The sequence below is a fragment of the Pan paniscus genome, chromosome 17, assembly GCF_029289425.2.
Source record: "Pan paniscus chromosome 17, NHGRI_mPanPan1-v2.0_pri, whole genome shotgun sequence".
Taxonomy (NCBI): Eukaryota; Metazoa; Chordata; class Mammalia; order Primates; family Hominidae; genus Pan; species Pan paniscus.
The window spans coordinates 33976756-33990141 of NC_073266.2; the positions used below are offsets into that span (position 1 = coordinate 33976756).

The 13386-nt window shown below is 42.0% G+C and overlaps 2 protein-coding genes across 15 annotated transcripts in view; one reads left to right on the forward strand and one right to left on the reverse strand.

Moving 5' to 3' along the window:
- Nucleotides 1–249: 249 nt before the first annotated feature.
- On the reverse strand, nt 250–7201 carry LOC117976856 (serine/arginine repetitive matrix protein 1-like). The gene is made up of 3 exons (XM_034944047.2): nt 6917–7201; nt 5639–6830; nt 250–3362 (listed from the first exon to the last, which is right to left on the reverse strand). Exons 1-2 carry the CDS (start codon nt 7199–7201, stop codon nt 5835–5837), a joined length of 1281 nt encoding a protein of 426 aa, XP_034799938.2. The 3' UTR covers nt 250–3362; nt 5639–5834.
- The window catches only part of DLGAP1 (DLG associated protein 1), a 961850-nt gene continuing 954717 nt past the window's right edge, over nt 6254–13386 (forward strand). For 8 of the 14 annotated variants that reach the window (XM_034943985.2, XM_034943989.2, XM_034943988.2 and 5 more), the window contains exon 1: nt 6254–6687. The gene's annotated coding sequence lies outside the window, so the exon portion shown is untranslated. The remainder of the gene's footprint in view (nt 6688–13386) is intronic. The other 6 variants (XM_034943986.2, XM_055102768.1, XM_055102771.2 and 3 more) reach the window with 5 other exon arrangements.

Consider the following 13386-nt stretch of genomic DNA (forward strand, 5'->3'; position numbering starts at 1 on the left):
CCTTGGTTTTTGTACCACTGTTTCCCTGGGTTTCCTCCCACCAGAGATTCCCTGGGTTCCTGGCTGCAGGCCCTTTCTCTTCAGAGATGTCATCGCCTCAGCTACCATCCTGGGGACATGAAAATTGCAACTTAGGAGGGGTAGTAAGAAAACCTGGGGGCAGAGAAGTAGAAAACAAATAGGCCAGAGTGAAGCTATGGAAATTTCTGGTGGAATTTTTAAAAAATCAGTTGTCTATAGCCTAAAATTTTATTTAGAGATCAAGGAAATAGGAATTACAAAGGGTCTTTTTGTTGAGAAAATTAGACATCTTTTATCAGAACAAAGCCAAATTGCAATGTGCAAGGCTCAAGCCATATGACAATGGGTAGAAGAATAAAGGAGGGAGAGGGGATGAAGACAAGAAGAGGAAACAGCATGTGTAGATTAATCAATAAACAAGTTTTGGTGCTTTATTGCACAGTAGGATGACTATGGCTAACAATATTATATTTTATATTTATAAATAGCTAGAAGAGAGGATTTTGAATGTTCTCACCATAAAGAAATGATAAATGTATGAGGCGATAGATATGCTCAATACTCTGACTTGATAATTATACAATGTATATACATGTACTAAAACATCACACCATGCTCCATAAATATATACAATTATCATGTATCAATTTAAAAATTAAGTTTTAAAAGAATGCCAGGGAATAAAAGAAGGGAGTAAAACAGAAGCTAAGTCCATTGTATTCCAATATTTACATCTTTAATGAAAATTGTTAAATAAAACATAAAGCAAAACATTCAGTGAAAAGAATTGAAGGTTAAGATCCTTTCATTTCACTGGATTGGCTACCGTAAAGAAAAACTAGTCAAGGTGTTTTCAAACATCTTTCTTCAATTTTTTTGTTTGTTTTTGTTTAGCACGAGAAAGAAAGCTCCCCATTTACTAAACCTGATGAGGGATGGGTTTTAAAATTTGGATACATGTTATATTGTATCATACACATGTTTTTATTAAATAATAGGGTATATCCTGACACCACAATATATTCTCAGAGCAGTTCAGGTCAATCGAGTTTAATAAATACATATTGATTATCTATTGAGAGATAATTTTTATGCTAGGTATTGGTGATCCAAATAGGGATAGCTAAAGTCTCAAAAACATAACCTACATAATCTGAAAATTGTAATAGAATGTGGTAGGAGCTAAGATAGTGGTAGGTACGGTGAGCATTGGCAACACTTAATCCAACCTAATGTCTCTTTTAGGCAAGAGGTATACTGAAGCCCATCTTGAAGGGTCAATAAATATTAGCCAGAAAAAGCAGAGAGAGGGAATTGAAGACAGGGAATAAAGTAAGGAAAAGTTAAAGATCTATTACAGAGCATGATACATAAATGGCATTATAAACAGCAGTTTGATTTACTGAGGCATAATGTACAAATCATGGGAGGAATGGCTGAAGAAGATGAAACCACGTTTATGAAGAACCTTGTATGTCATTATAAATAAATAAACTTTATATGGTAAATAATGGTCATTATTAAAGATTTTAAAGCACCGAAGTAGCATGGTCAGAGGTGCATTCTTAGAAGACCACTCCTGCTGCAATGAAGAGAAGGCAAAACTGAGGAAATGGAAAGAAGATAGGAAGATAGTATAATAATCTGGAGATGAGACGATGAAGGCCTGATGGGGCCATATAATAGAAATGGAAATAGACAAAGAATTCAAGACCTACTCAGACAGTGGAAGAAGTCAACAGCGTTTGGTGATGGATTGCAGGTGATTGGTGAGTGCAGAAGTCTTAAGAAAACTCACAGGTGTCTGGTGTTAGTGACTTGGTGGATAATAGTGCCATGAATTCATATAGTATAACAGGAAATGAAATAAATGTGAATGGAGGTGAAAGGCAGATGATGGTGAATTTAATGCAGACCCATTAAGTTTGAGATAACTGGAAATTTCAAGATTGGTCTAGTGGGCCTTTGGATTTACAAATCTTAAACTGATCTGAGAGGATGTAGAAGTTATCACCATTTTAATATTACTCGAAACCATGAGACTGGATAAGAATGCTCTATTAATACAGAATAAATTTATGTTGTTCACATTTACCATTCAAAATGCCCTTTGAGTTCTTTCTTCTTTCACAACTGTGCTTCATTTTAAAATACATGCACACTTTTGATATCACATTTGAAGGTATCTCTCTAAAATTGACCTCACTGGTTTCCTTCTCAGCAAATTGACCTGGGCCACTCAACATGGCTTTTATCGTGCCTGATGTTAATGCATGTTCTCTTTTTACAATAAATTCATGGCCATCAGATGATATCAATTTGACATACATGGCACCAGGGCCTTCACATCCACCACAGGTTTTCTCCTCTCCATCCGTTTTGTTCTTACGAAATTCTATTTCGCTTCCCCAGGAATTTTAGTAGTGGCTCGCCACCCCCGCAGCCATTGCAGCCGGGTCCCCGTGTACCGCCGCAGCCTTTATTCCAGGGCTGCCCCCCACCACCCTCTATGCTTCATTTTCATGGGATTTTACCTGTCTGACGATTTTGTGGTCTAGAAGGAATGCCGCCATTTTGATGTAACTAGAGAATCGGAAACTCTTGCATAGGAACCCTATCTGTCCATGGTTTCCAATTTCCTGTTCTCACCAACATGTTTGCTAACTTAACCAGCTTTGAGTTAGCTTCTCCAAAAGTAGGTATACTTTTCTGCGCTTCTTCTATAGTGAGGGCCACCATGCCACCCACTACCAATAGCGTGCTTTTGAAAGCATGCTCCCAACGCCTGGGTAAGCTGTCTGTATTAGTTTCCTGTGGCTGCTGATACAAATTACTACAGACTTGATGGCTTAAAACAACACAAATTTTTTAATCTTATAGCTCTGGAGGTAAGTCTAAAACCAGTTTAACTGGGCTAAAATCAAGATGTTAGTAGACCGGTGTTCCATTTGGAAGACTCTAGAGGAGAATCCTTTTTTCACTTTTTCTAGTTTCCAGAGATCACCTATATTCTTTTGTTGATGACCACCTTCCTCCATCTTCAAAGTGCATGATTTCAACCTCTGTTTCCATCATCCCATCTTTTTCTTCTGCCTTTGACTTTCTTGACTCCTTCCTATAAGTACCTTATGTTTACAATTGGGCCAACTAGGGTAACCCGGAAGCCCAGGATAACCTTCCCACTTCAAGATCCTTTATTATATCTGCAAAGTTCCTTTTGCCAGGTAAGGCACCAATCACTGGTTCCAAGGATTAGAACTCGGACATCTTTTCATGGTCATTATTCAGTGATGAAATAAGCCCAGCTGACAAGCTCTGGTTTGCAGTAGTGCTCACAGGTGCTATGAGAATACAAATAAGGTAACCAGACATAGGATATTTAAACAACATTTAAAAATCTCTTAACTAAAAACAAGCATACGAATAACAACAACGAAAAGAAGTGCTATCAGTTTTCCTTACACAATATCATTGTTTGTTTTCAAGTAACTATAAGAATTAGAATATAAATTTCATGGCCAAAATACCAGATGTATATCATTTTTAAAAAATCTCAGCATCAAATCCTCCTTATTCATCACTCTCTGATTTTATTTTGAGGAATTACCTATCTTCAATTATGTATTCTTGTGGAAGTGTCATAAATCCAGGTGCCCACCCTCCATCCTGAAAGTGAAGAAATCAAATGTTTCTTCTTCCTGTCCTGGTATATATAGCCAGGGAGTCAGTGCCTGCATGAAGTTTGGCCAAGCAAATAAATACTCAACCCTGTGATTTTGAATCTTGATTCAGTAATGGAAGGTGAGAAAAATTTGGTATTTTCTCAAGTAGACTGTGCAGCACCAAACCAAACTGCTGTCTTTCCTGCTTCCTAGCCCATCGGTATTGCCTCAAATCCTGACTGTTTCCAAGACTGCTTTCCAGTCCTCTCTTTAATTCTGGAAGCTTTCAATATTTTTCTAATAAATTATTTTCACTTAAGTTAGCCAACTTTGGTTTCTGTCACCTACAGTCAGAAAACCCTAATAATAGCAATGTTACATCGATATTATTGTTGCTGGGTTAAATCTACCATAACAATTTTGTAAGAAAATTGATTTTCCACTTGAAGTAATTTTATTCACTGAATTCATCTAATTTGAGTTAGGGCCTGACAATGATACTGACCTTCTTATTTATGTGATGTCATTGGAAGAATCTATAGATTAAATGCAGTTAGATACCAGGATTAAGCTCTAGTATTCCATAGTACAGCAGAGGAACTATATAGTTTAATTTATTGTATATTTCAAAATAGCTAGAAGAGAAGAATTCTAATGTTCCCAATACGAAGAAAAGATAAATGTTTGAGGTGAGGGATATCCCAATTACCCTGATTTGATCATTATGCATTGTATATGTGTACCAAATTATTGTATCTACCTGCAAAATATGTGCAACTATGATATATCAATTTAAAAATTAGAAAAGAAAATCTATTAAACATATTTACAAATCTGGAAAGGCAAATTTTCCAAATTATGAAGGCTATTATCACATATCAGTATTTTGCCTTTTCAGGGAATCCAATTTGAAGTGTCCCTATAATAATTCTTTTTTTTTTTTTTTTTGAGAGTCTCGCTCTGTCACCCCGGCTGGAGTGCAGTGGTGTGATCTCGGCTTACTGCAATCTCCACCTCCCGGGTTCAAGTGATTCTTCTGTCTCAGCCTCCAGAGCAGCTGGGATTACAGGCGCCCACCACCAACCCAGCTAAGTTTTGAATTTTTAGTAGAGATGGGTTTTCACCATGTTGGCCAGGCTGGTCTTGAACTCCTGACCTCAAGTGATCTGCCCATCTCAGCCTCCCAAAGTGCCAGGATTAGAGGTGTGAGCCACTGAGCTGGGCCCCTATAGTAATTCTTGAATTGTCTGAGAATATCTTTTAGATCATTGTTAAAGCATCGGTGCTCATGGTATTACAATGCTGAGAATTTACCTCCATTTAGTGGTTTCAGTAATTGTTATTTTCTTTAATGGAAAATCACTCAGTGAAATTGCAGGAAAGAGGTTATTTATCTGAGTCATATTTTTATGAAAACTGTTTTTCACTTCCTTGCATTTTTAGAAGTGTTGTCTTTAAAAGGATATTCTATTAATATTTATAATTAGACATCACACAAACAGATGCTAAATCTTATGCTATAACTTCTGGATAAAATTAAATAAAGATTATATACTTTTTGGCATAATATTCCCTCAGGAAACTGTAGAACAAAGGGCATTCTCCATGAAGATGCCATTTCTTTTTTTAATAGAAGGAAATAATAAGGCAGTGATTAACCACGATTATTTTAACTATTGTAACGTTTGCAATTAAGTGGGCAGCGCAGGAGCTCAATAAATACTTAATTGATTTACTTTTTTCTCTCCTTGACCCACATCGCAATTCACCCACTCACGCCGCTATCCCTATTCTGACTTTGAAACCAAGTGGATTCTCTCTGTTTTCAGTTTGTGGAAGCGTGGTGCTCAGCCTGTGTGGAGGGGCCTGGCTTCCAAGTGTACTTGGGGTGGATCCTGGGGAGTTTACCGAGGGCACAGGTCAGGAGATGAGATTCGTTTCGCGTTTTGAATTACCTTTTGGCCTGTACCGAGATGAACTGGTGGGATATATAGTGTCATCGAACCCGGGAGAGTTGTGGAGGTGAGGAAACAGCTCTGAGGGATAACGGTTTGAAAGTAGTGGCGCTGGGGACGAACATGGGTCCCTGCGAGTCTGAGACTCTCTATTGCCCCCGTCTCCTTGCTGCCGATTACTTCTTCAAAAATTCTCCTAGGGACCCTGAGGAGGGACGGGAGAGGTCAGCAAACCCTCTGTCCACCAACTTGATATCCTGTGACACAAAGTGTCATGAGTTCTCCTGCTTTCCTCCCTTAAAAAAGACAAGATTAGGAACAACGGCTGGCAAGAGAGGAGGGGACAGCTTAATTCTCCAAAGATGCTGCGCAAGGGAACCAATGGGTCACGCCCACTCGCGGGTGGCCGCCTCTCTGTTCCCTGCCGGGGATGCTGGGCTTTCCCCTCGGACCGGGGCGAGCGCACTTCCCACCCGGAGACTGAGCGGGCAGCACCCGCAGGCCAGGAGCGCGTTCCGGGAGGCGCCGGCGCCTCCCCGCGGCCTGGGCGCACGTGCCTGAGCTGGGGCCGGAGCCGGCGGTCGCGCCGCGCCGCGCCGCGCCGCGCCGTAGTAGCTGGGGCGGGTGGGAGCGGCTGGCTCCGGGCCGCGGCCGCCGCCCGCCCGCCGGCTCCGGTGGTTGGGCGGAGGAAGCGCGGGACTCCTCCTCCCCACCGTATTAACATGCACCCAGGGGCGGGTGACCAGCACAGCCTTGCAGCCCCAGCCCGCCGCGTCCCGGCGCTCAGCCTCCGCTCCAGAGGCGAGCGCTGCGCTTCGGGCGCCGCAATCTCGAGGACACGGCCTCGCGGACACCTTCCGCCTCGGGGAATCGGCAGCATAGGCGGCGCGAACGGCCGCCGCCGCCTCGGCTCCTCTCTCGAGTCCTTCCCGTCACCTCGCTGAGAGCCGGTCCTGGTCGCGGGGACATCTCTCTCGTCCTTCCTCCGAGGCTCGTGGGACCAACGGACGGACGCAGCCAGCGAGGGCCGGACTGCGGGACGCGGCCAGGTAACGCCGGGCTGCGCCGCGGGGCTGGGGCTTGCGCGGCGGCGGCGGCGGCGGCGGCGGCGGCGGTCGCGGCGCGCTGGGTGGCTCCTGGCTGCTGCCTGCCGCGCGGTCGCCGCTTCCCTCGCCCGCGGAGGGGCTGCGGGCTGGGATCCCCTGGCTGCTGGCTCGAGAGTCCGCGCTCCTTACCCTTTCAGCCGCCCGGGGTGCACTCCCGGGCCCTCCGGGTAACCTGGGATCTCGGGGGCGAGCGCGTCCTCTCCGGCCATGCGGTCCTCGCGGCTCCCCACGGGGACCCAGGCAGGGGAAGGATTTCTAATTGCGACAGGGTCCCGGAAGGGGGAGGGGAGAACACCGGTCCCCTGTCCCCGTCATGTCCACCGGTCAAATTCACACCCCCACCCCACCCCCGAAGCACCTTGCAGGGGAGGAGGGGGCTGCTCCCCGCAGGGGATTTCTCGGCAGGCTCCTGGGTCGTTTGCAAAGCAAGTTGTTGCACTTGCTTTTTGGGTGACATTTTGGCATTGTGGAAAAGGACCAACTCCCCCGTGCGTTTGTAAGAGAAAGCCAAAGAAACAGAGACACAAAGAGAGACAGGCACAGAGAGAGAGAGAGAGAGAAAGAGAAAGAGAGAAATGGGGTCCAAGGAGGAGGTCACTGGAGAGTCGCCCCCTGCCCGTGGCCAAGGCCAATTCCCGGAGAATCGCGGGGCGGGCCGGGAGCCCCGACATTCAGCGAATTCAATGAGCCGGGTTGGAACCAAGGCCAAACAGGGACCTCTCCTCTGGGCTGGGCGAGATAACAAATTGCACTTTCATTGAGGGGCGGCTGCAGCTGGGAGAGGCACCTTTGGAGGGCCCGCGGCGATGAAGACCGTGCATTCAGGACTTGGGCTGCTGCGCTTTTTGCGGAAGGCGCGCTGTCCCGGCCTCGCTGGGTGGCACCGGGAGGCCGTGGGAAGGGGTGGCCCGTGGCTCGGCTGCCGGCGCCGGAGACACTGAGTGCCTGTGTCCGAGTGCCGCGCTCGCCCCCGGCTGCAGGGCTTGCCTCCAGCCCGACCGTAGCGCTGCGGAATTTTCTGCTAGAGAAGGGGAGGATGTGCAGAGGGCAAGGGGTTGAAGGTAGCCAGGCGGCAAGGAGTGGGACGCTGGGTGGGAGATGTTACGTCTTTTGTGGATCCAGGCGAGACTCTTCACTCCTTACTCCTGACACAGAGACTGACTCCCGGTCGTGGGAGGTGAATGCTCCCTGCCTCCTTCCATAACACGTGAAGTTAGGGAGTTACGAGGAAAGACATGTAATAAAAGTACCAATTAAAGACAGATCTTTTAGCTTTTGTGGTCTTCGTGAATGGCTTCGTAGAAGGTGAGGATAGATCAGTCTAAGATGTAGTTAGACATTGAGATGAGAAATGCTGAGAACTAGGAAAGCGATTTTAGGTCCTAAGGCAAACATCCTGCAAATTATTTTTTACCCTGAAAGAGCTGTTCTAAAAAGAACAGCCTTTTGACTGTTATTTATAGCACGATTTCAGTTCAGGAAGCGACTTTCTATTGGCCTAGGTCATTTTGCATATAAAGCAATACTTTTTATTCCTTGAATAAAACTTGAACGGAAATGACATGGAGGCAAGAAATTTTACAAGATCCTAATTTATTTCATGCCAGAAGAATAAAGTTTTCTTTAAGTTTTTAAAAGGAAATTCAAGCCTATAAAGAAATAATGAATATGTCTATGCAAAATGTATGATTTTAAAAAGTTTAAGTTATAAAAGCTACCCTTGGTTCAGAAAATTCATACTCTGGCATGAAACAAGAAAGTTCATAGATATCAGGTGTCAGTAGCCCTGTTCTTAATTTCCTTTAGATTTAGTACTTAAATGTAAAGTTGTTTCAGTGGTTAGTGCCTTGCAATACCCCTAGTCCCAGATATAAAATTCTGTGAATTTTATAAAAACTAATTTACTTAAGAGAAAATGTTAGTTACCTTGTGTGAGTAAAGAAGAATGTACTTGCATACATAGATTTTTTTAAATTTATAGCTATCTATTTCTCTCTATATTTCATTCTAAGATTAGTCTGCAAATACAATACTTTATCTCAAACATTACAGGCAATATAAATATGGGCGAAAGGAACTGGTTAACATTCTTTTAAATATGTCAAAATAATTTTCTGACAAGGCTTCTTAAATCTCACACAAGCAAGTGTGCTTTGGGGAAATAATGAGTATATGAGTTTTCCCTAGGAGGGAATTTTCATGGTTTAGCATCTTTAATTTCTCCATCAACATAAGCTGTGTTCTGCCAGGACTAAAAACCCAGTAAAAGCATATTAGTGATTAGTGAAAGCAAATGGAGACAAGACCTTCCTTCCAAAATATTATGTAGCCCATATAGAGAAATAGCCTAAAACTAATTGTAGCGTTCTACTTTTTAAATCCTTCTAAGCTTAAGTGTCCTATTCAACCCAATTTGGGAATAGAAACTGCATGCACTTTGAATTAACTCTATTAAATATGTGTGCCTTTGTTCCATATAGCCATTTAGATTGATTTTTTTAAATATAAAATTAAAACTTGGAAGAGGGGGACTTGTTTTACAAAGTACTCATTTTAGTGATTATGAGCAATATTCACTAATATGCAGCAAAGTAATAGTTTCATCTACAACTTAATCGAGATGAATACCATATTCTTTGAACATCACCTCTCTCAGAAACAAAGAATTCAGTGTTTTGATTCTGATCTCGTAATATTTCAAATTCAGAGATAATAGTAAAATGTTATCTAATGTGTATTTCTATAGTGAAATTTCTATGATCAGCTCAAATTCATGTTACCTTCATGACCATTCCCACAAATTGCTCCACTGTTTATCAGAGGAGAGGAAATTGGTTTCCTCTCAGGAAGCATCCAATTAAAATCTACTTTTATGTAGATTTCATCTCTATAGAAATCACACTTACCTCTCTTTTCTTAAATGAAGAAAATGATACAATTTTAGGTTATTTTGTTTATTTTCTCTTTTTCCATTGGTAATTATATTTCCCCTGGTACAGGAACACCATTGAAATAAGAAGGCTAAAAAGACTCTTGAAAAACCTAAACACGTTTCCCCAATCCTCACTTCTCATAGTTATAATCTATGCCTATGTCTGTGGTATGTTGGTCTTTTGTACATTTTTTTTATTTTAAAGAAACACTATCACAAAAAGATACTTTGCTAACATTGTAGAAAAATCTTTATGTTGTTGTTGAAACACCTGAATGTTCAAAAACATCCCATATCTTGAGCTGTTTTATTTCTTAAGATCCTAAGTGCTACTAGTTCTCTATTTTCAGAGAGGAATAACTACAGTGTCCCTCAAAAGATGTTTTTTCTTTTTTTTTTTTTCCGAATCATGAGAATTTGTAGCTTGATTCTTGTTACTGCCCGATGAAGGTGACTTTCTCTAGTTGTGTGGTCTATCAGGAATTGCCAAAGATGCTGTTCCTAGGAAGATCTAAAACATTGCATTACCACAGAGGAGGATTTAGAAATAGTCTTCTGACATTCATTTTAATCTATTAGACACCCACAGATAACCGATTGTATGAGATACCAGGTACCAGTTCTTTTGCTTCTAAGATATAACTATTTAGCTTATACAATACTGTATACTGTATATTTGCTACACCTTTCCCTGTAACCCTGCAAAATACACACCTACAGAGCAAAACATGTGATTGAGCACAAGCAAAAATGGGGTGTGACTATAAGGCAGTTAAAAAGGTGAATGACATCCCTTTGAGGTCTTCTGTTCTTTAGTCTGATTGTACAGAGGTTGGTATTGCACAGGAGACGTGTTGACCCAACCATTTCCCATCCTTCTCTCTAGTAAATGGTAGGGGACAGATAGCTGTTGTATAAGTGAGAAACAGGGTTATCTTCATCCATTATTGACTTAAGATTTTTCCTGGTTGCTTTATTATTTTCTCCCTCCTATAGGAGTTAATGATTACTGGGCAACAAGTAACATCCCACTTAGGAAAAGCAGCTCATGCAAAAGGAAGCCCTATGGATCTATATCCACAGATATTTGGCTCAGATCCTTGGACGTTTTCTTGGATAGACAACCAGCATAGCTGGGATGTGATTGTTCCACTGGATATCTAATTGTGAACTAGATATCAGTGTTCTGAATATGTTATGAAGATGCAAACCACCTTCCTCCCTCTCCCTAGGATTTGCCAGCAACCAAACTGTTCATTTTCATATTCACTTATCATGGTTTGCTCATCTGTTGCCATTGACAATTTCTCTATCTTCTCTCAATGTTTTCTTATCAGATTTGTAAGCAACAACACAGCAGCAAACCACAAAGTGTGTGATTTGGAACTGCTCAATCTTGCCAGGTTTTCTTAATATTCAGCAGAGTTGTGGTCTTACTGAAGCCATGGATAAGCATTTGGATGAGGAGACATTGTGCTGTGACTTGCTTATCTCCCTAGGCTTGCATCTGAATCTCTGCACTAGGAGAGCTCAGAGACATTTAAATGGCTCCCTCAGGCGGCTTGTGGGAAGGTCTCTCTGGGCACATTTCCAGCTTTGCTGCTTTACTCTGGTGACACGGTTTTAGCTAATTTGAAAACATCTGCTAGAGTAACTTGCTGTTTTAATTCTACTACTGGAGAACATCTGAGTATGTGATAGGAGGACTGGCACTAACCCTCATTCTAACCTCATGATTACACCCTTTCCCTGGATACCCCTTCTTTCTTGGTTTCAATTTCAGTAGAAATCAGTGTGGAGTCTATTTCTGGACTGCAAATTTCCCTGCTAGATATCACTAAGATTTCTTTACAAAACACATGCTGCAGTTTCAGAGGAAAATGGCATTTTGATCTTGTCTCAGACTTTGCAAACAACCATTCTTTGATATGATTCATCATACTATACTAGCAAAAAGACAAGGCACATTCACTCTCTTCAAAGCTATTTTCGTGTAGACATTAACCCAGAAGGCAAAGTCACCTTTTCATCCTTTCAAATTAGGATGTGCTTTCCATTTAGAGTTTGGGAGGGTCAGCAGGGGAATCTTGAAGTGGTAATGCATTTGGAAGTCTTTGCTGTGAATCCTTGCCTAGGTAGTTCAGATAAGACTCACTTGATTCTAGAGCTTCTATGGAGCAGGCTAAGAAATCTTTCCCCTTCTCCTTGGAATGCTGTTTCTTACATTGTTCCCTCTTTCCTAGACTTCAGCTGAAAAGTCATTTAATCAGGGAAGGTCTCCAGCTGAATGCTGTTTTAGCACTTTATTCCTTTTTCATGGTCCTTTTACGGTCAATAATGACGTGTTGACTTGTGAGTGTCAGATTGCTTTCCCCACTGAACTGTGCATTCCGTGAGATCAAGAACTAAATATAGAATGTTCACCAAATATCACTGATGCCTAGCACAGCACCTGGCACTTAATAAATGGTGGGTAAACATTGGTTGAGTGAATGAATAAACAAGTGAATGCACATCTGTATTCTTAGTTCATAAGGGCCATAACTCTGAGGATGGTGTTGCACAGCTTTTGCATGGCACTTCTTTGCAATGTCAGATGCTGTGTTCTTTGGTCCTAAGTTTACTCTGTTAATACCTGGTAAACACTGAGCTGATCCCAGCCTGAATATAAGGTGATGGGATACGCAGTGCTACATTTCCCAACTAGGCAACATGCACTCTGCTGGCAAGCAGAGGTAAGGTTTTGAAATACAATAAGGATTTTAAAAAAGAAGCAAAGAAAAAACAAACTGCTGTTCCCTCTTCTTCCTCCTCTTCCTTATTCAAAATTAACATATTAGTAGATTAATTGCCTTACTTTATTCCGACCCTCTAAGGCTTAGCATAAACTTCTTTCCTACCCCTCACCTCTTACATTGAGTTCTCCTTTCTGTGTCTCCATTGAGTCTGATACGTAATTATAACCTAGTTTTGTTTTTCATTTTCTGCGTATATGCCTGTCTCCCTCTAGGAGACCAGAAGCTCAAGGGAGACCAGAGATGGTGGCCCCTATATGGTTTGTAAGTGGAAGAAAGCAAAAGTTCACCAAGGACTCAAAGAATAAATCAGATCACAGGGATGAGGTGGAAAGTGTTGTGGGAGGCAGAGAAGCAGCTACAACCGCCTTTCTTGCTTGAGGCTGATCTCTATGTAGGTACGTAGATGTGGGTTGGCTCTCACAGGGGAGACTGGAATCTAACATCTTTACTGATGTGGAATCACAGCCTTCTAGGTATTTTCATGAATTTTTTATACTAGTTTTGTTTCTGGCCAGACATGTAGTGTATTCTGTTCTACTATCTGCTTCTGAACTACTGGAATGATGTGGTGAGATGGGCCAGCCTTGGGGATATGCTAACCTTCCATGTGGCACCCTGCTATAGATACCACATCTACCATTCAGCTTCGAATGGCCTGTGAGGAATGGTGAGATAGAATGCGAACATGCACCATGTTTTTATAAACTGTGGTGCATAATAATTCCTCTAGATTTGCATGTGCTTTATAGATAATTGAAAACACTCTGCTTTGATGATATGAATCCTAAGGGATCTTGATGATAGATGTCAGGTATTTTGGTATGTATATATCCAGCCTTTCCAAGTATGGGCAAACAAAAAATATTTGTAACATCTCCTGGGTACTTATTACTGTGAAGAATATAGAAGAGC

Bases quoted from the DNA above. Each gene is read 5' to 3' on its own strand.
- LOC117976856 (XM_034944047.2), bottom strand. From the start codon at position 7,201: ATGTCACCCAAAAAGCAAGTGCAACAACTTGCTTTGCAAACGACCCAG. The intron at 6,831-6,916 runs GTTACCCGGAGG...AGGGGATCCCAG, and splicing joins GCTCGCCCCCGAGATCCCAG to CCCGCAGCCCCTCCGCGGGC.